General features: G+C 40.5%; 1 protein-coding gene across 4 annotated transcripts in view; it reads right to left on the bottom strand.

The window, feature by feature from the left end:
* MACROH2A1 (macroH2A.1 histone) overlaps positions 1-25,912 on the bottom strand; it is a 47,499-nt gene extending 21,587 nt beyond the window's left edge. For 3 of the 4 annotated variants that reach the window (XM_075714885.1, XM_075714884.1, XM_075714883.1), the window contains exons 1-4: positions 25,879-25,912; positions 17,327-17,527; positions 3,553-3,659; positions 1,846-2,043 (exon numbers count right to left, since the gene is read on the bottom strand). In XM_075714885.1, coding sequence (XP_075571000.1) covers positions 1,846-2,043; positions 3,553-3,659; positions 17,327-17,498 — 477 coding nt within the window. In that variant the 5' untranslated portion in view covers positions 17,499-17,527; positions 25,879-25,912. Of the gene's footprint in view, positions 1-1,845; positions 2,044-3,552; positions 3,660-12,513; positions 12,662-17,326; positions 17,528-25,878 lie in introns of those variants that run through there. The other variant, XM_075714887.1, reaches the window with a different exon arrangement.
* Positions 25,913-27,229: the final 1,317 nt, after the last annotated feature.

A 27,229-nucleotide genomic window follows, 5' to 3' on the forward strand; every position in this document is an offset into this window, starting at 1 on the left:
CCATTCCTTTTTTTCCAACTGTATTACTGAAGTAAAATGCGAGGTTTCAGGAATGAATTGATTTACTGAATAAAAATGAGAATTAGGAACATTTGGAAAACGATGCTTCATGAAGACAGTGAATTGACTGCTGTGGTTAGAAATTCAATTGGTGCAAAAAATAATTTCATATTTTCAATAAAATTAATACTTATTATTTCATATAAATATTTGGTGCCTCAGCAATACCTATGCTGAAGCTAAAAAGCACACCTGGAATATTAAGCAAGCCACTGTTCTCCTATTGTCCCTTTCCAAAGTATATAAACTAAAGCTGTGGCTAAGCAACTAAAATGACTTTGATGCAAGGGTATATTGGTCTTCTAGAAGCTGTAACCATGCTTTACTTTACACAAATGTTTTGAAAATTAGATTTTCATGGGTCCTATTTCAATTCCCCAGGAGTTTACTGTTAGCCAAATACCAATATAGTAAGCAGACAATACAGTTTATTGTGTGGAAGAAAAACAGAACCCCACAACAGACTTCCTGCTTTTGTAATCAAGTAGGGGAAAAAAAATTCCAGATTTAGGGAAATTATTAGTGCATGGTTATTAGAAGCACTGCACTTGAAATGTCAGCTACTAGGTGTTCTAAGAGAGAAAACTAAATTCAACAGTTTGAAAAACAAAAAAGTGAAACAATCAAAATAAATAACAACAGAGACATACAGGATGAATACAGAAGCTTTGTTTGACCCAGAAGGCAACTTTTTCACGTTGTCCATTTCATGTGAAATTTGTGTATTTTTTTCCTACTTTCATAACCTATTGCTTGACTGTAGTTTTTTTGCAAAAAAAAAAAAAGTCCTTGGTTACACACACACTAGAAAGATTCCCTGCTCCTACTAACTGAAACTGAAAAAAGGAATGACGGAATATTCTCCTTAGCTTAAAAAAAGATTTTATTCTTAGTTTCCTAACATAACAAAAAAAAAAAAAAAAAAAAAAAAAAAAAATCACATTTTGGTCCTCTTGTTCTTCCCCTCACCTCCATACTTCATTTTGAATGAGTTTAATTAATTACTAGGAATAAAAAAACCCCCAAGTCTGAACATGGAAGAGTCTCATCCATTACATACTAATAACAGAGGGGGACATTTGTGCGTCTTTAGCTCAGCCAAAGAAATTCTGTGTGGCCACAAGACAGTTTCTCTGATGCTGCAAGAGACTCAGCTACCTGATCTAGCAGAATTGCACCCTACTTCAGAAGGAATATTTCATACTCCTTGGATTTCATCAAATCAACTAAAAGGAATCTTATACTAAGCTGGAACAAAACAAAACCCATTAAAAAAAACAGAAAACAACAAAAATTACAACACTTGAAAACAGGGCTCTGACATACTAACGGCTGAGGACATTATTCCAACGCAGGTGACTTAGGCTGTTGTTTTTCTTCAATATTTACAATTTCAAAATGCTGTGTTAGGGTGACTTCACTTTGGAAAAAAATACCCAGATTCCCTGCTTCTTGCAGACACATACCAACACTTCAACGAAGTCTAAGCAAGTTTACTCTGCCTAGCCCAAGGCAGGCACCTGCGCAGTCACAGCAAAGCTACCCCTACAGCTCCTGCGTAAGGTCTCCTTTGCTCACCAGTAAGGCCTTTGTGCCACTTCTGAGGATTTCAGACTTCCAGCTGCACTAGGGAGAGGGCAGCTCTCCTCCTTCAGCATTTGCTTACGCTGCTACTGAAATCACTACTGTTAACAACACACGGAACAGAAAACCTACCCTATGTGATGCTCCCTACAGCTACTACGAGCAAGCTTGTCTGGGTTTCAAATAAACAGATTACTCTACCTTGGATTTCCTTGCCCCTTTCTTGCCGCCTGTTTTCTTTGATACAGTTTTTTTCTGTGATGGAGACTTTGCCTTCTTTGCTGGAGGTGGAGTGATGATGGCTTCCAGTTTTCCTTTTGATCCCCGCTTCTTTGCCAACAGCTCTGGGTGAATATTGGGTAACACTCCACCACTGGCTATGGTGACCCCTTTCAATAGCTAATAAAAAGAAGTTGTAAATGATAAATTTCAGCGTTTACTCACCAATAAACAGAAAATGGCATTTTTTGCAAACTTTGCACATTGCCTTGAGTTTTAACTGGTTCTGGTATGTTTCTCAACACATTATTCTTGAAGAAGAGAGCCATGAAATGTATGAAATGAAGCTGATCATGTACTAAATTTTACCTATAAAGGGAATAGGTATTCTTCTTGCATATATGCTTTTACTGTCAGTATCTCTTGGGCTCACAACAAGACCTGTTTCTGTGAAGCCACGCAGTGAAGACTGTTACCCAGCTACTAGAAACCAGGACAGCCCCAGCCATGAGGACTTTGCAGGGCAGCCTGCATGAGGGACGGGACCCCGAAGTCCATGGTACGGGAATGCAGTGGGTACCACACTGCGGAGAGCACAATATATGTCCCAATTGCTGAATTTTCTTGAAAGGGCTTTTTTTTTAAAGCAGATTTTTTTTTTTTTTCCTTAGAAACTTCTAATGGAGGGTAACATTTACACAAATCTCTATACCTGGAAGTCTTTCTTCAAAAAATCTTTATGTAGTTGAAGAAAAGCAGATCAATAGTCAAAAGTGTGCAGTTCATTCAAGCCTTTAAAAGCAGAGGTAAAATATATCATGTTCTGTATTTAAAACCACTTTAACCCGTTTTTAATACGTCTAACTGGGACTAATTCACTATTTGGGAGGATACAAACGGTGACATCAAAGTCCCTCAAGTACTCCCACCTTCTGATTTGGGTTTACTGCTCCCCAACCACAACTCAGTGAGGCTCCAAGCTTACAAAGGGACGATGAATGGGAAGTATTATCAAATTTCAGACAAAGCCAGAAGGAAGTTGGTTTGGGGTTTTTTTTTTTTTTTTTTTTGTCCTGCTCCATCATGATACACAGGTTTGGAGAAAGTATCTTTTCAGATGTGTTTTTACAGCACCTCACACAAAGGAACATTAATCCCAGCCAGTGCCTGTGGCTGACACCACAACACTGTAATAATAATGCCCAAATATTATTTGGTTAAGTTAAAGGCATCTTGAAATCTGCAAAGGACACAGGTTTGCAAGAGTTCCATAGCTCTTAATTCTGTGGTCACAATGCCAGGCTTCAATGGGAACAGGATAGGTCCCACCGAGTCCTAAGCTGCTTTAAGGGGGAAAACAAACTAACAAAAGCATCTACAAGATTTCCTCCATGTCTCTGTGGAGTTTATGACAACGTCCCACTCTAACAGAAGTGGCTGTAATAGTGCGAGCAAATGTCGTATTACACCTCCATTGCATTTTTACACATTTTAAAGAGTCCTGAAATACACAATTAAGCTGAGTGCTGTAGTTAGTTACACAGGCAGTGTGCTAGTGAGCGAATGAGCTGTTTCCTGGTGGGCTACTCAATAAGCGGAGGTCTTGAGTTACAATTCAGCTATATGGAAAGACAATTTAAAAAGCCCTAAAGGAAATCCTGGCCCTCACACAGTGGAGTTTTTTCTTACCTGATTTAATTCTTCATCATTTGCTACAGCCAACAGGATGTGTCTAGGAGTGACTCGACCCTTCTTGTTGTCCCTTGCTGCATTTCCAGCCAATTCAAGAATTTCCGCTGGGGAAAAAGTAAGCCCCTTTTAATTACATTGTGATCATTAAGAAAAATCAATGTGTTATTTAACATCCATGCAAAAAGATATCTGAATTATACCATGTTATTCTAACTGCTGTAGAACACCCTCAACAGACATCTAACCCTAAAATTATAATTTTCTTTTTAGATGTCTAATCACTGAAGGACGAATGCACATTTGAAGTCCTGTGGTCTAAACTATATTTAATTTTTTTGTCCTTTTAAAGCAGTTTCCCTAGATTCTTGACTTTTCATTGTTCTTCTCAAGGCTACTCTGTGTTCATCCTAGGATCCCTCTCCTATCAAGTGACGGAGTACTAGATGTACGAACGCTATAGTTCTTTTCGCAAACCTGTCATAAATGTGAGTTCTGGCTTGTATCGCTTCTACTTTTTTATTACTGGAAAAGATGCTACTCTCAGTGTCTCATTTTTAACATTACGGAAGCACGTAGGCACACATCCAAGTTAGGACACTAAAAATACAAACTCTGCTGCTACACTGACTTAGTGATTTTTTACATGCTTTGAGAAGAAGTTTCTGTCCAGAAAAAGTAATTGATGAATCATGTTTGTTTGCTCCTAGTAAATTATCTCCTTAGAAGAAATTTCCAGTCCTGACAAAATACATTTAACAGCTGTACATATGATGCCTTTTATTGGAATTAGGAAAGATTAACTTGCTCCCTTGCAAGGATCTATGAAGTGAAAGGCTAGAGCGTTACCTGCTAACTTATCTGTTTCAACTCAACAAGCCTTAGGCAAAGAATGCAATTAATTACAAGAAAGTCTGGGGAACAATTAGAAAAATGGCATAACATGTTTCTCTGACTTTGCAATTATATGCTATTGCTGTCTCCATTATACATAACCTTCCATCTCCCTCTGTACAGACTGTGTTTCACTATTGCTTTTGGTATATTTCCTTTTGCAAACCTGGTAACGTTTTGAAAAAAAGAGAAAATAAGAAAATTAATATGCCTTTTTTACATGTTACACACTAATATATTAAAATTTAACATTAGAATAGAATATGAGATTGATTTCGCATTTAACAACGGACTATATCATGAAAGCTCTCCCATAATCTTGCTTGAGAGGCAAACAGAAGTGAATTAAGATGTTAACCTGGAAATGGGAAAGACTAAAATCAAAGCTCACATGACCACATGCCTTTACCATAACACATAATAAATCTTAAATAATACTATCTAGCACAGACCATGGCTTTTCATTAGGCTGAATTTAATACGATTCTCCAATTATTTTTCATTGTAAGTCCCAAAATAAGCTAGTTATGACACCTACTGGAAAACTTACAGCTGCTTCTGGATGTTCTATAGTTGAGCTTCATCGAGGATTTTGGTAGGCTTTCACTATTTTTGTGTTCTTCAAAGTGCACAATTAACTTTATTATAGGGCGAGACAGAATATTAAATCTAAGCCCCCAGAAGTAACTCAACATTTCATGCTGACAACAATTGCTTTAATTTATTTTTAAAGAAGGATTAGCAGGGTAAGGTCAACCTGACTACGCTTTCCACACCTCCAAAGAACTCAATTAAGCTGGCATAATCCTTTTCACATACTTCTCAAAAGCCACAGCTCAGACATGTGAGGTTTAGCTTGCATTCAGCGCTGCATACAGCCGCCCGTTGCGACAGAAGACCTGTGTCACCTTCCAACAGACGAGCTGCGCTCTCAGCTACACCCCGTGCATCCCCACTGACCTCAGGAAGATTCTGTGTCAACGTAATAACGCCAGCATCTCCACCTCTCTAGATCAGGAATTGTTTTGTTTCTATCTCAGACTTTATTACCGGCTGAAAAGCATGGGAAGGATTTGCCGCAAACAGCAGACAACTTTTCGGTTTGCCTCTGCTTCCCCCACCTCCGCTTCTTTACTGCATCAGGCACCGCTAAACAGTTGGGCCGTGTTATTCTCTGCAACTGATCAGCATAACTATGCAGACAGGTCATTTTGTAACTAAAGAGTCTAAGAAAGTGTTATGCCTGTAAAGCACAGAGGAATGTTTTATTTGTTCCTCATAAAACTAAAATGTCTGCCTTGTACAGTGGAGAACTGTTCTTGTAAGTGCTAAGCCCCCTTCCTTGGACAGGAAACTCATTTTGAAATTACAGTTTTCTAATGGTCCTTTAGGGAAGTTGAGGTACCCCACTTCCTTTTCAGGAACAGAACGCTTTGCACTGGCGTTGAGGACCACAAAAGAGGAGCTTGGGGAGAGGGAGAGAGGAGGAGGAGGGCACGGGGAGTGGAATTTTTCTTCTGGCCTTCTCCTCAGCTCCCCAATAATAATCAAGCATTGCTTGTGCACGCAGAGAGACCCACAGCACAGAGAACAGCAAAACTCAGCTGTGCACACAAGTCTGGTCAAAGGGGGACTCTCCCCTATTTAAAAACAGAAGATTAGGAGGTATTCGAGCTGAAGCCAATATAGGCAACAATTTTTTGATTTAGCACTGACAGAGACAAACCTAATCCAAACCCAACAGACCAGAGCACTTAGAAATGCTAGAAATGAAGATTTTCTGGATCCGGATTTTCCTTGCAGCCAGCTTCACTTTCACATCTGTTTCATGCTACTGTATTTCTGAAGATTTAAATGGTGTTTCATCCATGTTTTAAACCAATTTTCAATTAGATGAAAACCTAGCGCTCTCTGTAAGGAAGCTGACTCAAATTTCCAGAGTAATCACTTTGGATTTAGGGGAGGAGCTGGAAAGAGCAGTAGGTGGGAAAAGGTATTTACAGCTGAGATTGGATCTGAATTCTTAGGTCAGACCCATCTTTGGAAGTGCCATTCTACCAGGTTCAAAGGTTTGAGGCACTGAAGTTCTGTTTCATTAAAGGTATTCTTCCAATGGTGGGAAAAAATAGACATTCAAAAATCAACTCCTGCAACTGCACAGGGTCAAGAAAGAAAGCTTTCTTTGCTTGTAAGTGTTGAGGCAAAAGAAAGTGTTAAGAGCTTCCATGACATCAGGATTCATTCAGCTTGTACTCATCCAGCCAGAAGACCAAAACAAGAACATTTTACAAAAATGAGGCCTCATAAAAAGGATGTAAGTTGCATAACATCTATCCCATTCCTTTCATGTATTTACTCAAGGCATTTCCCCCCTAGAGAATTAATTACATCACGACCACTCAGGCAAAAGGCAACTATGAGGCACACTTTACAGAAGTACTGAACACCCAAATCTATTTTTTTTTTAAATGAGGGAAATATACAAGTTATTCAATATTGTAAGTTTTTGAAGGTACAGTTCTTCAATTACTATATATTGAAATCTTAGGTTCATATGAAGAGATACTCTTTATATTTGCACAAATGACTTTTTCTGTGCTTTTGAATAATTTCAAACAAAAAAGCAAAACAACATGTATTGCTTTAATTGTAGATATAAAACAATCCAGTGAAAAGGCTGTGAGAAGTATATGATTATGAAAGAAAAAAAAATTAAGTAGGAATGCCATGTCAGCATGTGATACATTCATGTACGGACAGCTGTTATGTAGCAAGAAAAGGGAGAGATGCCTTAGAAATCTGACTACAACGTGAACACATCAATTGGATTTAAAAGACATAGTTATGATTAATATTTTTCTTCTTTTCAGTCATCATTAAAGTAGAACATTAAAGTGCGAAGAGAAAGTCCTAAAAACTAAGAAATTTTCTGTTAAATTTTAACTTAAAGGTAGTTCCCATTTATATCAATTGAAAAAATCCTTTGTAATGTTTAGAATTAGGCAAATGGATATGGGTAGTGAAAACTGGTCTAAGCCTGTTCTCAGCACTTGAACCAAAACTGCTTTTCTTCTGCTGAGGTTTTTAAAAGTTCAGTTAAATATTTTTAAAGAAGAAAGGAAAACAGGTTGTATATCTTTGTCCTTAAGCTTGAGATAAGACCACAGGAAAAGCTGTTCTCAAGGCATTTCCTACTCAAACACAACCAAAAAGTGTTAGAAGTCTCCACAGAAACCTCATCCTGAAGCAAGTTTTCAGGGCGAGTTCCTCATGCTTTACTTGCGGAGACTCTGATCTCTGGTAATCTCTTGGACATCCTAGTAAGTTCCCAATTTCATCATTTGTATTTCCCCGTTTCACAGTGGTACTGCTCTGCCTTGAATACCGTTGCTTTGGTATTCCACAACACTTGCAAATTTTGGAACAAGAACTCAACACCAAGTTAAAATGAAACAAATTACTGTTAGACCAAAACAAAGCAGGCACAGTAACAACTGCAAACCTGGATGGAAACAAAAGCAAATGCATTCTTCTCCCACTCCTGGAGAATGCTCTAGTTCATTTGCTGTAATTTGCAAACAAAATATTACTGGTCATTACTGAATAAAACTCCTTTAAAGCCTAAATGACAAGGCCTTTGGCTTATCATGCATTCCAGGCTATAATACTTTCTAAATGTAAATACTCAATTCAATCTGGTTTGAGATCATCCCCAGAATTTTTTTTTTTTTTTTTTTTACTTTTTTTTGGTTTACATCTCAAGCTAAAACACTGCTGTTGCATTGAATCTCTTTGTCCACCTTCTCTTCAGGGAGATGAAATCATAGCTTTGAAAATTAAACTCTTAACAACTAACAGGTGATGTGTTGACACAAGGCCAATTTCTGAACACGCAAGTCGCAACAGAAACAAGTCAGGGTTTCTAAAAAAAAATCTGAAGCCTCTCCTCAAAAGAAAATTGAGAACAATATCCAGAAATCAAAGAAAAATGAATGTTGATACAATTCCACTGAGAAAACATGTATTTGCTACAAAGCCAACTACATGACAAGGAGTCTGTTTATTGTACTTTAAATTAATCATCCTTCCATCAGCATTTTATTGACTTCAGAATCATTTTACATGATTCCGGAAGGTTTTAACCCAATCAACCCCAATCAACCGAGCCTGTTAAGAGTTTCCTGCATTCTTCTCTCTGTGTATTCCACCCAATCCCCCTGGAATCTGCAGTTGTGAGACTGAAGGTAGAATCACTTAACAACACTTTCCCTCTTACGCATTCCAATAAAACAGTTCTCAGCCTTGGTTCAAAGTCATGGAAATTTGATGCAGTGAAAATCAATTCAAAAAATTTTACTGCTTTGAACAAGCCTTGATGAAACCTCAATTCTCAACAGGGCAATCATTCTCTTAGGATGCGATAAAAAACCCAAACCCTTCAGTCTTTAGTGTCTGAGCTGTATCAAAACTAGGCCCCTTAAAGGAGAAAGTGTTAACTTTGCCAAGTTATTTTAAGTTTTGCATTTCTGTGAGGCAGATGACAGACTGCTGTTTACATAAAACTCAAGTTCAGGCCATGAAAGCCACTTCCACTCTGAGCCTTCTGATCTGGCTCACACTTCTTTTCAGCTCTTTTCTACACTTTAATACCATCCTTTTACAAAAAAAAAAAAAAAGAGATCCCAAGTTATTTAACTTCCTAATTTTTTAAATTTTTTGTTTAACTATTGATCTGTAAAAGGCACGTAAGTTCACTTTTCAGGGAAACCTGAAAGTGAATTTCAACTCAAATCTTATTTATTACAACAGTCACACCCCGAGTACTAATTTAAAAAGTGAGAGCCTATTTCTTCTCCACTGACTTAAAGAATCCTGATCTAACCCATATTAACCCTTTTTCTTTTTCAGTAGGGCTTCCTCTACCTAGCAGTTTTACACTTTGCTGTTACTCCTAACAGTTTACATATGTTTTAGAACTGCTCTCAAACATGATTAATATAACTGCTGCCAGACGTTACTTGATCAAGTGCAGCATGTACGCTTTGGTCTGGCTGTTACAGAGTACAGGAGACCACTCATGTCTTAAGATTCGGTCCTAGTTTAGTCTTTGACCTTTGCAGGCACATGTTAGGAACTTGCATTTGCAAACATTAAAGAAGTCAAGTGGCAGACGCCAATCATCTACTGAAACTCAGTGAAAATTTATAACGTTATTAACAAAAAGAGGAGAGGACTTCAAATTGAAATTTTGGATTTTACTCAAGTGACTCCAAACCCTGGGCATGAAAGAGGGAACAGATATGTGTATGAAGGGTGCGCATACCCATGCCCCTACAAGAGGAACAAGACAGACAAGTCAGTGTCAAAGGCTTTCCTAAACAAGGGCCACAGCTGATGCAATCCATATATGCTGTGCTCTCATTTTTATAGTTTACTCATTTCAGCGTGATCTGGCAGATGGTGATAATGGTTTTATTAGATACTGCCTCTGACAGTGAGGGAAGTGGGATTCAATGTTTATTACTGAAAATATTATGACTCATTAAATTGCTGTTGTCTCAAAGTCTTTCCCCCACATCAAGGCTTTTTGTATCAAGACAGCAATGGAAGCCATAATAAATACAAGTATCTATAGACAAATACAACTGTTATTATTTAGAAGAAAAATATTTACAAATATTTTTTCCCCATTACTTTACAGAAGCATTATAGGAGTGACTATTTAGCATGTTCAACAACTTTTTTTTTTAATTTTTCCAAAAAATCTATGTCTTGAGAGCAAAGCATGTAGAAAAAACCCTATTACTTTGGGTGTTCTGTGGTAGGTGAACATATGGACTAGCTATAACTTCATCAGAGCAAAAAATACATTGAGCCTGACATCCTGTCCCCAGCCAGTGCCCAAGAGCAGATGCTCAGGAGGATTAAAGGAACAGGCAAACTTAAAATGCTGTTTTTCCAGAACATTCCCTCTGATTTCAGCCATGTGCAGCTGAGTGGTTTCCCAGCTTAGAAATGCCATCTTTGTGTTTAGTCCCCTGATAGATTTTATTTCTATGGATGTGTCTGATTGTTTTCTGAAACCATTCAGAATGGTTTGGTATCCACTTTCGGTATTCATAACATCTTGTGATAACAAGGCTCACTACATCACAGACATTTTTGCAACTGGGAGGAAAAACACCTGTTTGTTTTAAAAATACTGTATTTCACTGTATAACCCCTAAATTTATTTTTCCCCAATGAAGTTTATATTGAGGATGGAACATTTAATCTGATTGCACCCAAGAATCCACGTGGAATTTCATCCCTAAAAGAAACCCAGGGATAAACGCACTGTGGAAAAAAGACTAAAGACCAAACACATAGCATGATCTGAACTCATGCATTCTTAAATAATCCTGATGGAAAAAAGGGAAAAAAATTCACGCTTACAATACTTGATGTGAGAACTTCTAAAGTTTGAGAAAATCTGAGGAAAGAAATGGCTTGCTAAATCCCGCACGCTACTCTAGAAAGGTAGGATGTCTTCCTGCTTTCTAGCTATTTGTGCTACCACTGTCAGTCCCAAGAATAAAGGGCCAAAGAAGAAAAGACTTGAGCTTTATAGATTCTTTTGTTTTTCTCTAGAAGAGATACAAGTTAAGACAAAGGGTAAGAAAAAAATCTGCAGCAAAATCAGCCATATTTTTGTTTTACGCTTCACTTAAATTCCATTCTTCAAAACAAAGGCTGTTACCAAGATTAAATTGAACAGCAATTTATAGTAAAACCATTACAGTCAAATAAATAGATGTAATGACTGTTACTAGAATAAAAAGTATTTCATTCTATATCTAATGATATTAATATATAACTAACATTTAACATTTTCAAGGGAGAAAATAATTCGGTGACCATGATGTAAAAACCAAACCAACCCAGCCCAGCATTTTGTACATTATCGCAGTATGACAGAGGTCACAATGCAAATTCTGATGTATATCTACCCCTCTGAAGTAAGTGTCTATATTGACATATCAGTATGCCCTGTTAGGGCTTTTATTATGAGAAAATGCTTTGGCTTTTATTGTTTTTCATCAAACCTGATCTGCGTAGCTTGGAGAATATATTAGGAGTCTAACTGGGTATGTAATTTTGTATCACCTTAGCTTTGTAACTCAGAGATCCACTGAAGTTTATGGGACTCCAAGGTAAGACAGGCACATACCTAAGTGTTTACAGGGTTGGAGCCAAGGAAGGGCTTATCAGTGAAAGAAAACTCTTCATTTGTATACGTCTGAAGCAGACCAATTCATGCATTTGTAAATTCAGAATGAAAGTTGGTCATTCAATTGGTAACTATGCAAAGTTTTATATCTGAAGAGGCACTTCATACAAGTATAGCAATTTTGAATTGTGACAATCTCGCCTCTCAAGAGTGTGACACAAGTCTTACGTAAAAGAAGAATGTTACAGAGGAGCTTTGCTATACTGGTATTTTCGAAAGGTCTCTGCTTGCGAGGCTATTGCCATAAACAACCCTGCTGTATTTTAGGTCCAGTATTAATCCATATTAAAACCACACTGGATCTGAAGAGATAGTCTCATGCTTGCTCAAGTAAGGCACAGGTCCTAAAAGCCCCTATTTTAAACCTCTTTTGAGACACAGTTTGTGGCAGAACATTGTAATAGGGATTAGTGTTTCTAAAGCTGCCTGTTTAAATAGAAGGAATGTCTCTTGGTAGTGAATGCACATTTGAATGGTATCAGAAAGATACTGTCAATTAACTGTCCTCTTAAATTTCATTACTCCCTAAGGACTGTTATTTATGGTAGCCTCAGAATGCCCGGAACTTGAATCTGCTTTAACCTAATGCTATTTCGTGTGAACCTCTGAGCTTCCCTCTGCTTCCAAGCAGAAGTTCAGCAGTACCTCTGCTTTGACAAACAGGGCAAATCATTGTTTTCCTCTGTGACCCTGTAAAAATTTTCAGCAGCAAGCAGAACGCAAGAGGTGACCAGCAGTTCAAGTTGATCAGCTTGCACATCGGAAAGTGAGCATCTGAAGTGAGCAGTTAAACTTACTGCATTCAGGAAGGACTTTCATTTTGCAGCCAATCAGCAGCTGGCTTAAGAAAGTTTTCCACATCGAAAATTAATCAAGATGGAAATGCAACGAACTGAGCTCCAGCACATGAACCTCCATTAAGGGATTCTGGTGACATCACAAAGCCTGAAAACAAAAACTCAGGTAAGCACCAGAATGCCTCAGATGCAATTCTAACCGTGGGATTCAAAAGGTGCTTATTTTACATTTGAACAAAATACATGATCAACAGTACACAATGGGCAATAAAAATCCAGTTGAGAAAAAAAATCTAATGGAGAAAACAGACATTTAACATTTTCTCCTACCTTACTTCAGTATGTAGAGAATAAATATAAATCAAAGTCTCATTTCTTCTGTATTCCTGTTCTCCTGCTGTTTTATAAACTTCTCCTTCTCCTCATTTGCTATGACATTTTGGCAACTGAAAATTATTTACAGTGTAGAGAAGACGATGGGGGGCAGGGGGAGCAGAAATCACTTGCAGGCCTTGTTTTTGCTGCCTTTAAATACGCTCAAGAGATTTCTATTTTTTAAGGGCAAAGGAGTATCTTTTTCAGTTAGTAAGAAAGTTTGGGCTATATTGTAACTTGTGCAAGCTACACGTCTGAAGGGAACGTATCTGATTACATGTATGGCTGGACCAGTTCTGACAAATACAAACCATACAACTTCATCTGAGTGGCTGTAGTGCCCCAAATGAAGTCTGTGGCCACCCTCTTGACTGACCTAGTTTGGTTTTGGGGTTTGGTTTTTTTTTTTTGACATAAACTGATACTGATGGACTACTTTGCAGAGAAAATAAGGACTGGATTGCAGTTTTCTAAAGCACATGTTAGGGAAGATAAATAGGCAATGAACCTTTGTAAAACAACTGTCGCAATAAGGAAAGAAGACAAAGGGAATTACTAACACTGAACTTTTTGCCAGCTTAAAGCAGCCGATGATACTTAAAATTAATTCTGCAGCATAAGCGGAAATTAATCAACTATTCTGACTATTTCCTGCAAGATAGGCGGCACAGCATGAACTGCTACTGCAAAGAAGGAAAAGAAATAAGAACCATGCATTGTAGTTCTTCAGCATCCACACTATTCCTCCAGAGTAAAGAAAGTAAGTATATCCACTTGCTTCAGTGTCAGTAAAACTCAAAGGTACTTTCTCCACTTTCACCCACGAACACACGCTCGCATCCTATTTACAGTGGACATTACACGTTATTTCCTTAGAAGAAAAGCAGGAGAGGATAAGCAGGTGGTATGCTTAAGAAACCAAACTGCACACACTAGGTGTGCTGATGAGAGAATTATTTTGTAATATTACTTGCAGGTAACAAGAACCTTTAGTGAATAACTAAGAGAAGGAGAATACTCACTGTGCAACCTGTTCACATGTCAAGTACATAGAAATGTAAGATAAGGAAAAACACGTTATTAGCTGAAGACCAGAAGACAAATTGTACATCTAATAATATAGTAGTTTTATTATTATTTTTAAAGATACTGTAACAGACAACACAGGGAATATGTATTCCAGCCAGCTTCTGCAGAAGTTGTCAGAAGCCAAGAGACTGAAAAGCAGCACAGCAAAGACGCAGTTTTTAGTTCACAGCAGCTGAAGCAGCCAGACTAGTTCCTGTGTGCTAAAACAGTGCATGTTCCTGCTGGTGGAACTGTACCGTGTATAAACACGCCAATACAAAAGTAAGAGAACAACATAAACGTAATTTGAAAAAGCACTTCGTCGGGCACAGACTGAAGAAGGGCTTAAATTACAAATGGGCCCATACACTACAAGAAATTCTAGAATGTGTATTTTTACTTTCTAATGAGTAGCCATACATACATGGTAACAGTAAGTTACCTTCGAAGTACAAGTGGATAAAGTCATAGCTACAGATGGACCCAGAAGAGAACGCCAAGTCTGAACAGCTGGAAGCATTACGGAAGTTCAAATCTCAAACTGAACCCAACCAAAATCCCAGATCTGGGCTAATTTCAGATTTACATCACAGCTAACCTTTAGCAAAGGCCAACAAAATGAAGCACCTCATCTTCTAAAGGATTAAAGTCAGTGCCATATTCTGCACACACGTGAACTAGTTTTCAAACCTTAGTAGGTTCCTTTCGATTAGGTCACGTCTCTGTCATTTCCCCTCCTACTCTTTTCTGATGTCCTTCTTTCCTACAAGTGCTTTTGATATTTTACGTTTTTCCTCTCCTTCCTGGATGCACAGGATTGCTTTTTTCATTTAGCCAATTTATTATCAGGCCACTTCACATGGTCTCCTTCCTATTATGTCATGTTCCTGCTTTTATTTTGAAACGGTTGAAATGCTTTGATTTAGTCTCAGATCATGTGCTGACATGAGTATCTTTAAAAACCCTCCTGGAGACAAGTCAGGATTTCTCTGGTTTTGTGAAGTAATAACTGCCAAGAGGTAAAAAGAACGCAACCCAAAAATTTCCAAGCATCCCATTTCAAGGGAGTGTTTCTGAATTATACTGAAAAAGATGAATGACCTGAAGTTCAGAAAACATACTGAGCATTAAAGGCTAAAAAATTACACTATATAGAGTGTGAAAAACTTACAGAAAGGGAAGGGGAAAAAAAACCCCACCAGACTAAAACAGTCATAAAACGATTACTTACTCAGTAAGGAAAGAAAAGAGTATCTGTGCTTTGAGATGCATCTATGTATAAGAATGAAAGAAAACCCTGAGATACAGGATACTAGGACTATCTACCTAGCCTTCAGAGGAGACAAAAAAAACCAAAACCCAGCTTAAAAATATTTAAAGGTAGAAAAAAAGAAGGCACTTTTCCCCTTAGCTCTCCTTCCCCCCTCCCTTTTTTCTTCTTCCTAAAGAAGTGATGTGTGCAACTTTCTTTTGGCTTTTTTTTATTGTTGTTAATCTCCTCAGACAGTTTCCCAGGACGTGCAGCAGTTAAAGAAACACCTTTATTTCCCCAGCCTATTCCTAGCTGCCTAAACCATCACTGCCTCAGTAAACACTAAATCAAACAGTTAACCAATAACATGTGCTGCTCATTAGCAGTGCCTTAAGCTCACCTGTATTGTTCTCTTTCTTTAAAAGGGCAGCATTCAAAGCACCCTTCACCCTAAGAAGCATTTTATTTGAGTTGTTACTGCTGTAAGCAGGAACCTAGCTGAAGGAAATGTTAATCTTTTTAAGGCCATCTATGAAGTTTAAAAGCATTCTTTTAAAGAAAAGGCCCAAATAAAGAAAATGGTGAACTTGAACAAGTGAAGGGGGTGCGCGGATATTTGATGGCAGAGAAAATTCAATAATGTGATATGAATACCTTACAGAAAACAAACACTCTACTAATTATTCTTAACATTACCAGTCTTCATCTTTAAGGGAGGAAGAAACTTTACAGAAAAAAAAAAACAACCCAGCCTATTTCTGTTCTTCAATGTCAATATCCATTATAAGGCATATCTAAAATTGCTGTAAGAGTGAGCTCACTTCAGTTTTTAAATACTTCCAGCAAAGCTAAACCACATGCTTTGCTACTTTGTGCGTAAGTCAAAGAAAAAAGTGCCTCTCTTCCTCAGAGACTCAGTGCACCCTTATAGCTTAAAGACTACTGTCCCTTGAAACACTTGTATCTGCTGCAACCAGCACACTGACGTAAGCAGATGCACTGTAAAAAGAAACACTGCTATGAGAAATGAGATCCAATTCAAGCTTTTCCTTAGTCATCCTAATAGAATCTGTCTCCAAACACCAATCCACCTAGCGCTTGTGCTTTTTGCTAGATCCCTAGCCTACAGGTGTATGCTTGTAAGTCAGCCTGGCCACACAAATGTGACTGAACTGGGGATTTATTCTTATCCCTTTTTTCAAATGTATTTTATTTTAAGCAAACCAATATTGCAAAAAGCCCATGTGTTGATGCTATTACAGTTGGGGTTAATTTTGCATTAGAAGACTAATTTTGTAATGTTGTTTGTGGGGTAAACTTGCAACATTTTAAGTCTCGTTTGAGAGGAGAACTGCTATGTAAAGATCTTTACTTGTGTGTCTAGTTGTGTATGTCTTTGGGCAAAGCATCTTCTTCCTTTGAAGCTTCTTTCTAAATGAAGGAAAAATAATACTTTCATCCTCCAAGAAGGACTGTGAGGATGAGATAATTATTTAAGGTGTTCTCATTCTGACATGATGAGATGAACAGAGAAAGGACTACAAATGTAAGCAAATAAAATACGTTGATCCGGGGCAGATGAACAGAGTGTGCATTTATACACAGACTCAACCAAACAAATTGCAAACAGCATCTGTAGTCTCAAAAATAATCTGTAAATTGAACAAAAATGTTTAGACAATGCTGTAAGCAATCTCAGCCCTGTGTAAACACTGAGACGCTCTCTATTTAAAAGGAATGTATACGCTTAACAGACAATTAGAACCCAAACAAAGCCATCAGGCACAAAATTGGAGCAGGCAGGACTACAACACTGAAGGCCAAGTCCATATGCACGGATGTTAGTAGGAATCCTTCTGAGTGCCTATGTGGAAGAAGTGTTTACAAGAAGTCAAAGCAAATCCAGCACTGCAATGCACAAAAGCCATCAAAGCTGTGAGGCAGGGGTGGGGGAACCTCGATTTTGGCTTAGATGTGCGATCAGCACGGCACTTACTTCAGCTATAACGTTTACAGTCATCTATACGTCAGAGGATCTTTTTGCTTTTTCTCCTGTGCAAATTCAGTTTGTACCATTACTTTCACTGCTGCTATTTCACATTGTTCAGCAAAACCTACCAGTCAGATATTCCAGTACAGCAGCCATGTACACTGGAGCACCAACACCAATTCTGTACTTCGGGTGGCCTTTCTTAATGTAACGTAGCATTCTTCCAACAGGGAATATGACCCCAGCCTTTGCGGAGCGGGAAGTCTTGGTTGACTTCTTCTTTCCACCCCTGCTGGACATTTTGTCTGTATTGGGTCTGGAACAGCACTCTATATGTTAGGAAGGAGGAGGGAAAAGAAAAAAAAAAAAGTTAAAAGGTTATCAGTAAGGAGTGATGCTATAATACCTTATACTGAATTTCAAGACAAATCAGTATTTTGGGGTAGGCAATGCATTAGGGTGCCTAAAACATAGAGACAAGTTGCCTTTTTAGAGTGTATACAAGAACCTAAAATAATTTTCCACAGAATGTTTACTTGCCATTGTAATCTTAGCATAATTTTATACAGTAAATATATAAGCCAGAGAAATTATTTCCTATAAATTTGCTTTGGAATTACTTTTCTGAAATTCCTAACAGATTAAACCCAGTACCAGTAACGGAGCAAAGAGTGACAACTACCTAATGTAAAACAGAGCTTCTGCATTAAAGCAGAAGATGCTTTCTGCAAGGAGACTGACACAACCCTCTGCTCTCCGGGAAGAACTCGATTGGGCATTTGAACGGCTGTGGTAGGACTGTTATGCTCGTGAATAACTATGTTCCTAACTAGGAAAAATTGTATCCACTAAACCTTTCCTAGTATATCCACCAAACCTTTCCTAAAGTATATCCATCTTCCCTAAAAAGCTAGGTTTTCAAGCATGTGTGAATTTACAGAATAAAGGCCAATGCATGGCAAAACACATCTCCTGCACACTAAATGTTCTGGTTTTAGAAAGATCTGAAATGAATCCCTTGAGATTTGAACCTAACGGAAACCAGCTATCTCCACATCGAAGACTGTACTGCTTCAGCATGCCCTCTAGGAATCTGATGAACTTCAATCTGCCACCCTTCCTTAACGTAACAGTGGTCTAAACACCCAGCAGATATCTGACAAATGTATCTCAGTTTATCTTGGTGAAGAAACCTTCTGCTGAAACACCTGTCAAACATATTTTTTTCTCTCTTTGATTTCTGCTTAGGCTGTAAATAGAAGCTGACAAATCCAAAGAGGTGGAGGGTTTCCAGGCTCTCAAGGTATCTTTGAAGGTTTAGGCAATGCACTGGGTTTTGAAATTAACTCAGAGGAAAGGAGATGGTCCCATCTCCCTCTCCGTTCCTCCTGCACGTCTGAACTCTAGGGAAACCAGTGGCATGCGTCAGTGATACACGTACCTCTGTGCATCCTTGTTCTTTCCTTGCTGCACAAATCCTACCTAACAGAAATGCAAATTCACCGGTGCGTTTATATACTCCACAATGAAACCTCTTTAAGCCTGCTTTCCCATCACACCATTTCTCTGCTTCCCTTCTTGTTTTTCTCTCGTTTATTCTAAATTCTCTCCTTGTCCTTAGGAACCTAACTGTATTTGCCATACGTCTGAATCCACAACAATTGAGCGAGCTCAGAATTAGGCAAAACAGGTTCACCAACTAAGTTTTGCAACTTCTGTTCTGCGCTGACATGTCGTGCAATCTTATAAATCTCAGTGAGTCACCGAGATTCAGACTACATAACTATCAAGTGAAGACCACTCAGGATAACTAAAGAAACACAAGTATCAAACATTTCTTTTCCTTTCCACTTCCACACTCCATTCATCAAAGAGTCTATACTTGCATAGCACATTAAGTAAAATAAATGCAATGGGCTTACTGCTTGTTAAAGGTAAACAATGATCCCATCTTACTAGCTCAGATGAAAGTCACACTACATTTATGAAACATGTCAAAAAAACCGGACAGGAAACTTTGGAAGGGGGAAGCCATCAAAAGGGCTCCTTCTCCTTTCCTCTGCTGTGAACTCAGCTCTGTAACAACTATTATTCTGCAAAGAAAAGGACAAAAGCCAATTTTCTTGCCTTGAGAAACTGCCTAACTGGAGCTCACAACCGATTTCAAAAACCTTCCATTTAATTGCATTTTCTCATCTAGTTAGCTCTGCCTTTGTTAGCAGGAAGGCTGGGTGCAGCTTTCAGTTGGCTATGGACTTTCTGCCAGAAATTATTTTCATAGTTCATAATCCATTTTCATCCGTCCTACAGTTGTTTAATTTCACAAATGTTAAGAAGTTCATTGAATCAAACACCAGGGAAAGCAGGCATGAGAAAGCAGGCATGAGAAATACCTTTGCTTCTAGCTTCCCCCATAATTCCTTTGGTTGGTAACTGATAGCTGAATTATGAAAAACATAATTTTTCTAGGGAAAACCTGCAAGCCTTAAGCAGTAAGCTTCTATTAACCATTTGGCTTATGAGTTTATGGGACAGTCAGGAGAGCTGGACGAGAATACGGAAATCCTTACTTCCTCATGTTGGGGTTTTTTCTTTGGGAGAGCGTCATCTCGCCATCAGCTGCTCTAACATTTGGATCAAAGTCTGAGTTAAGCATGGAGCAATACTGAATTACTGCCAAAGAGGCTTTGAAGGAGCTGGAAGAAGAAGTCCAAATGGAAGACACACATGGATGGCCATGCTGTAGCTGGTAACAGAACAAGGTGAAAGAGCACTGCCCTCTTGGTTTTAGTTCCATGAAAATGACTGTTCATAGAGAAGGGAAGTGGTTCCTTCGTATGTCGAAGCAAATGTGTACTGTATAGCACTGTCTCTGGATACATATCATCTACCCAAAGCGATGCTAAGTTTGTTGTTACCATAGTGTCAACTGTCATCAGTCATGAGAAATCAACCTCCCTTATATCACCCTAGAGCAAAATGCTTTGCTGTTAGTTTCCAACCTCTTTCACCTGGTGTTCAAAGATGTTCTTCCATTTAACATAGTATTTCTACTTAATACCTTTGAGTCTCCTGTCATCTGTGGCTATCTAACACCTACCCGTATATAAAATGGCATATTTTTTTCTTTCACGATAAGCCTACTTTATCACTTCTGCAAATTCTAGATGTTAATTTCCTTCTCTATTTTATACTCCTGGTCACATTTCTCTCATTAATATTTAGGATAACCCTGGACCTATCTTGATAATTAACCTGATCCTCTCATACTGTATCTTAAAGAGCTTTCTAGCTCTGAGTTTATTTGTGAGGAAAAACTTTGCCTGAACCAGAAAGGTCTGGGGCTAGCATATTTAAAAAAGCAAGAACTTCTGGAACGTCTAGTATTAAAGGTGAAATGCAATAAAGATGAGTTTCAGAGCTTCCTGTCTCAAGGATCCCACTCCTATGACATGTAGGGAATCACTGCATCTTTAGATGTCGGGGGTGGAGGGAGGGAAATTCCAATTAAGTTTCAAGTACCACTTTTAATTTTGCCAACCATGTAATTTGGAAGGGGAAAAAGAGAGGCTGCCATGGAAGACCTTTTTCAGGCTTAATTATGGATGCAGGATCATTACTTTGCTGAACCTGTTTGTCCTGCCTTTGAGCTGAGGGATGGCCCAACGAGCTCTCAAAGTCTCTTCTCTACTTCTAGTTCTCCACAGCAAAAGAGAAGGGAAAGAGAAGAGATTTTGCTTGCAACAGCCACAAAAAAAAAAAAAAAAAAATTATATTGAAGTTAAATGTAAAGAGCGTGGCAACAGATCAAAAACCAAAGAAAACTGTGTGCCTTACATGTTCCCAAATGTTTTATCTTTGTAACACCAGAAAGTCTGGAATGCTGCCAATGTTAATGAACCAGAGCTGTTTGCTGAGTCACTGCTAGCCAGCAGATGAGGGAGGCAACCAAAGGGAACCTTATCACATGTGCCATAGTTCAGATAAGATTTGAGCAGGATAATTAAAAAAAAAAAAAAAAAAAAAAATCACAGTCAATGACAGTCAATGGACCAGTCCTTTCCATTCTTTCCCCTTCCTTGCTTTTGTAATGGAATTACTGAGAAACTTTACTAAATACATTGCAAAGTCTTCAAAGACTTGATGATAAAATTATTTTGTTTCACTGTAACAGTTCAAAAAATTATCACTGTGATAATCAGGGGATATCACCAGGGAGTCAACTTAGGTACAGTAAGTCCACCTCTGACTTCGAATCAAATTTAATGCTATATTCTTCAGCGGCTCTGCTGTGCTTGGACACAGACTGCCCTAGTTGCAGAATTTAGCACGCAATTCATAGCCTTTTGAAAACCCCTTAAAGACTGTACCAAGATTCATACTGCTTTCTAACACCTCAAAATTCACAGGAGTGAGAATTTGACGGTATATTAATTTGGCTCACAGCAAAGATTCAAGCTACAAGGCTCCTCTGCTGTCATGTCTTTGCGAGCCAGAAATACAGTTTCTAAGAAACAAAGTAATATTAAGGTGTAGCAATGAAATCAGCATGATTAACTTTTTTCTGTTTGAAATTGGCTGTAGTAACTCCTGGCCATATTTTTCTGTGTGAAGGTAGATATTCCACTAAACCACACTTTCAAATACCATCTTCCTAAAATGCACATAGGCGTCTGTTTTTCTGAAAGGTTTAACACCACAAAATTCTGAAAGTACAGCCTGGACATCCTGGTAAAGTGCTACTTAATTTCCAAATACCAGTACTTCATTAGCTCAGTCAATTTGACACTTTCATCAAACAGCAGTAATAAAAACCCGCTGCTATTAATAGTTTTCAGGTACTGGTTCTTAATGACTTAACAAATTACTATGAATGCTATTGCTGTCAGGCAGGGACTGTTCTAACCATGGGCTTACATTGGTGTATTAACTGCACTCAGCAAACCGATGATTAAATTTAGATCTACGTGATCACATCAGTAAGTCTAGCAGAATCCAGGAGACCATTACTACAATAGGATAAATACAAAGATTTAGTAATTATTTTTCTCTTCATTCCAGTACAAAGACTAAGCCGGAAAGTTCATTTTTGTATCACAAGAGATTAACTGCAACGCTATTTTCTTTCCATTGTTTCAAAAGATTAACAATGCAAGTGCTGCCATTCTCTCTTAAATCTATTTAAGTACTATAATAACAGCCGCTCCGCTGAACTCTTTTTGAAAAGGTGCATTTGAGTTTGCTTTGACAACTAACTCGCTCTGCTCTTGGCTAATCAGAAGCTAGTCTGGCATATTTATAAGATGCACTGCTTATAGAGTCGGTATAAAATGGTCTCTAATAACGCCTGCCTAGAACAACCGCGTCTCAGTCTGTGACTGTGGTTTCTAGGTACGACAGTAATAAAAGACGAGCTAATCTCTCGGTTATCGTTTGATCTGATGCGATTTCAAATTTTAGCTTAAATGCTTCATCAAAGCAGTAACTCTTTGTGGTCTGGAACAGAGAGAGGAGTGGAATCAGTTGTGGAACAGCTGTTCCAGCACTACATTAATTTCCCATCTGAAAAGGTAGCACCATACATACATTTATTTTCCCTTGGAAAACTGAGAGAATGTCCCTCATCTAGGAATGCCCAACAGATGTACTTCCTACTGAAGATTAGTAAGACTAAAATTCCCACAGTGATAACATAAAGGACAGCAAAAAGAGCAACATTTTCACAAAATCTGTGTGCAAAACAAAATACTGTTGCACAATTGTATTCAACTGGCAAAAGTCCCTCCCTCCCACAATGGGTCTGAAACCCCGAAACAAATATCCCCTTAATGCGCAGACCTCCACTACGAACAGTACTGGGAGCACGACAACAGTTTTAGCTGGGCATCCTGCCACCAATAGTCAGGAAAAAGTAAATACAATTGTCTTCACTGACCACTGCTGGGAGTACTAGCATGAAATGAAGCCCATTTGTGCATTACAGCTTTTTGTATACTAGGTAGGAAGCATAAAATTTGATACAGGACCTTAAATCACCAGACCATTTACAAATTCAACGTTCACAAAAACTGTTTTAAAGAACATTTTGAAAACTTCTTTGCCCCTTGACATTTTTGGAAGAAAGCAAAAATGCAATAAAGAATTCACATGGATGCTTCCAAGGCAAAATCCAGACGTAGAACGAAATGCAAGATAGATGCTATACTGCTGAGGGAAGGGAGTGCAAGAACTCGACCCACCCAGATGGCCATGAATGGCACGATACTAGCACCGCTCCTTTTGGAGCAAGGACCACGAGCTGAATCCTGCCCATCCTCTTTAAGGATGGGTCTGGAACTGTAGCTTCTTTACGTGCCCGTAGCCTCTTTCCCAGACAAGTGAGCAAGCACTGCATGTTTCTTTTCCAGTTTTACCTCTAGGAAGCACTCAGCTGACAAAACCTGATGCTCACTGCACTGCCCACTGGGGTTAATATTTCCTCTCCCAAGGGAGGCCCTCTCTGGAAGCTTTTTTTTTGCCTCTTGTGGCATCAGTTCCAGATTCCTGCTCCTTTATCCCTACTTTATAACCTTGCTGGGGCAGGACTATCTTTTATGCAGAACAGACAACAGGCCTTGATCCTGGTTGACAGTTGTACAAAAATACTTCTGAATTTCTTTGAGAGAGCAAGATTTTGACCGTTCTTCGGGAATGTGACTGTATCACCTATCTTATCAAGAGAATACCTTTTATCAAAGCTCACTGCTGTGTATTAGAATTTTACCTGCAGAACCAGGAAACTCCTAAGGACAAATTTAAACATGCTGATTTATTTTAAGACTAAGTTTGCAGTGGTGGATTTTTCTTTTTGCTCATGCTGATCTATAAAATAATCGGTGCTTAAGCACTCTTCCTGTATTACTGTCATTAGGCCAAATTCTAGTCTTAGTTTTTAGATCAGTTACGGCTTAATCTACACTGTCAACATCTGGTGTTACTGGCAATCAGAAGGGTATGCCTCACACACAACAAAACAAAGTTACTCTTTAGAAACTCAGAAGGCCTAGATTTCAGTGTGAAAGGTTATGATACATAATACAACAAAATATACTGCAACCATTACTAAGTAAACAACAGTGTAATTCCTTTCTTTCAGAACACTTAAAAAAAAAAAAAACCAACCAAAAAACGCCACACAATGGGGAGTTTTCTAGGGACCACTTGATACAAAAATCTCTCATACTCAACTGCATTAAAATATATTTGTCAAAGCAACTGTAATTGTCTTGTTCCCGCCTAAATCTTTTAACTCTGGGTTGTGCCTAAGAACTCGGGTTTCATTTTTATTAATTGCTCACTTGCTCCTTAGCTCATTTATTTCTTCTACTCTTAGGAATGGGGGAGGCAGCAGATCTGCAAAGTTCCCTACAGACCTGTTGCTAAGTGACAGCCACACACAGTCCTGGGGAAAAAATGGTCGTTCGTTTGTATGGTCAAGAGATAAATAACAAGCCTCATCCAAATATATTTCAACAACCAGTCTCCTTCCATCAACGTAAATGAAGCAAGCTCAGTTTTACACCACCCTTCTTGCATACCAGCTGGTTCCAACTGCCAGCTTCAGATTTAAATTCATGGGCCTTCTGCAACTTACTTTTAAGGATTACAGAGGAAACAAAAGGTTTATAGGAAGATGTAAGTTACAGAAACAGCTTGTTCCCTTTACTGTCTCCTACACGCACAAACATGTCAGTCTTCGGTCTAAATCCAGGCGCTCCTGTGATAGACCTTGTGCTGAGTCTTAGGAACCTGCATTCACCTGCGTCTTGCAGTACTTGCAGTCCCCTACGAGAAACACCCACACCCAGAGACAGTCCGTACCGGTTGCTCAAATCCTGCAGGCAGACATATTGCAGACTATACAAGAAGTGACAGTTCTAAAAGAACAAGGGGCCCCGTTTCTAGCCGAACATTTATTTTTACCACTCCTGGAAGCCTTTGCTTACGGTTTTAAGAATGTCGCTTGGTTTTGGTTTGTTCTTTTTTTTTTTTTAATTAAGTCATTCACATGTGGCAGGTTAACTTTTACGCCACGGTTTCTTCATCCCCAAATGAAACACATTGAAAACACGTTCTGCTGTGCTTTTCACTTGCGCTTGTTGCAGTCCCTCTAGATTATCTTCTCCTGCCCGATGACCCGAGGTGGGAAAAAGACGAAAAAAGGGGTCCGTGTGTGCGTATAAAGGCAGAGAGAGGTGAGGAACCGCGGCCCGACACCCCCAGCCCTTCCTTGACACCCCCGCGCAGGGCGAGGGTCTGCGGGGTGCCCGCTGGACCCCTTCCAGCCTCCGCGCCGTAACCCAGACGCAGACTGAAGAGAAATAAAACCCCGCTGCCACCATTTCGCCGGGAGCGGGGTGGATCTCCCGGCTTCACCCGAGGCACAACAAGCAGCGGCAAAACCCCACAGACCGCCCGGCGCGGCCCGGGCCCCCGCTTTTCCTCAGGGAATGGCGGGGGGGGGGGGGGGGGCGGGGGGGAGGACCCCACCTCCCTCACAGCCCACCCGGCTGCTTCGGGGCGCCTGGCACCCCGGCCCGCCTGCCCCACGCCGCGGCTGAGCCCCTCAGAGACCCGACCCCCCCCGCCGCCACCCCTTTCCCCACACGGCGGGCTGGGCCGCCCCACGGCCCTGACTTACGGCGCGGCCTCCGGCGGCAAAATGTCTCCCGTGGGCCGGCGGCGGCCCCGCTCCCGCTGCCGCTCCCGCTGCCGCTGCCTCCGCTCCGCCCGCGGGGCCAAGGGGAACGGCTGGACGGGCGGGCGCGAGCTCCCACAATGCTCCGCGCCGCCGCGCGTCACATCCCCCCCCCACGCGTGCCCCCCGCCCCGCGTGGCCCCGCCCTCGCCCCTCAGGGCGGCCCTTGGCCCCGCTTGCCCGGGGATGGGGGCGGGGGGGGACTCGCCACAGCGGCGCCCCGGGGGCCGCTCGCAGCCGTGGGCGACCTCTTCCCGCCCCGCCGGTCGCCAGCGCAGGGCCCCGGCTCGCCCGGGCCCAGGGCGCGGCCCCTGGCTGCCAGGCGGGCGCCCGGCCCGGCTGTTGGAAAGCCCCGGCCCTGCGTGGGGCTGGGCCTTGGCACCGCGTCCTCCACAGCTGCTGCCGGCCCGCCTCTCCCTGCTGCCGGCCAGGCCATTGTGTACGAACGTGTCCGCTCCTGCATCTTCAGCCGGGGGGGGTTAACACCGCATTCCTCCCGAAATGAAGTTTCTCGTTTGGGGAGGGGGGAGAAGGAGCGACCGGATCGTTACCGCTGGCCTGAGGCGTACGCGCGCTCTTTCTGCGCTCCTCGTGCTGCACAAAAATGGCTTGCTGCCATTTTGTAAAGGCCCCAGATGGAGCTTTTTGGAGGAATTTCTGCATGGAAGATCCGTGCCCTTGAGCGCACCTTGCTGGGTCGGGGGAGGTGGGTTGCAGCTGCCCCCCGCTCGCCTGCCCAGCTGGCAAATGGAGGGTGCATCCCCTCACCACCCTCTCCCTTCTCCTTCTCCTTCTCCTTCTCCTTCTCCTTCTCCTTCTCCTTCTCCTTCTCCTTCTCCTTCTCCTTCTCCTTCTCCTTCTCCTTCTCCTTCTCCTTCTCCTTCTCCCAGTTGCCTGCCCTGCCAGCGGAAGAGGGTGGCTGCCACAGCGGGTCTCGGCTGCAGGACAGACAAGTCGTAACAGATTGCCTCTGCGTTTACAACGGTGGGACCAGAGGAAGCTGGAGTTTTGAGTGTCATGGAAGACCCCTGACTTGCCAACGCTCCCTGAAGGGAGCATCCCTTGTCTTCAGTGCCCAAAGCAGGATGCCAGCCCATAGCCTCTTCCTCACTGTCCCTTGCTGTCCTTTCATGCCTAGAGCTATGGCAGGTGAACCCAGCAGCACAATAGCGTTGCAACTACCGACAGCTAGTAGAGGCAAGGAGTTTCTCTCTCTCCCGCTCTTCTCATCAACCACCCTGAGCTCCAGTGCTCTTATTTTGCTCAGTATCAGTGCATATTCACAGTACCTTTG

The sequence above is a fragment of the Pelecanus crispus genome, chromosome 8 (assembly GCF_030463565.1).
Source record: "Pelecanus crispus isolate bPelCri1 chromosome 8, bPelCri1.pri, whole genome shotgun sequence".
Taxonomy (NCBI): Eukaryota; Metazoa; Chordata; class Aves; order Pelecaniformes; family Pelecanidae; genus Pelecanus; species Pelecanus crispus.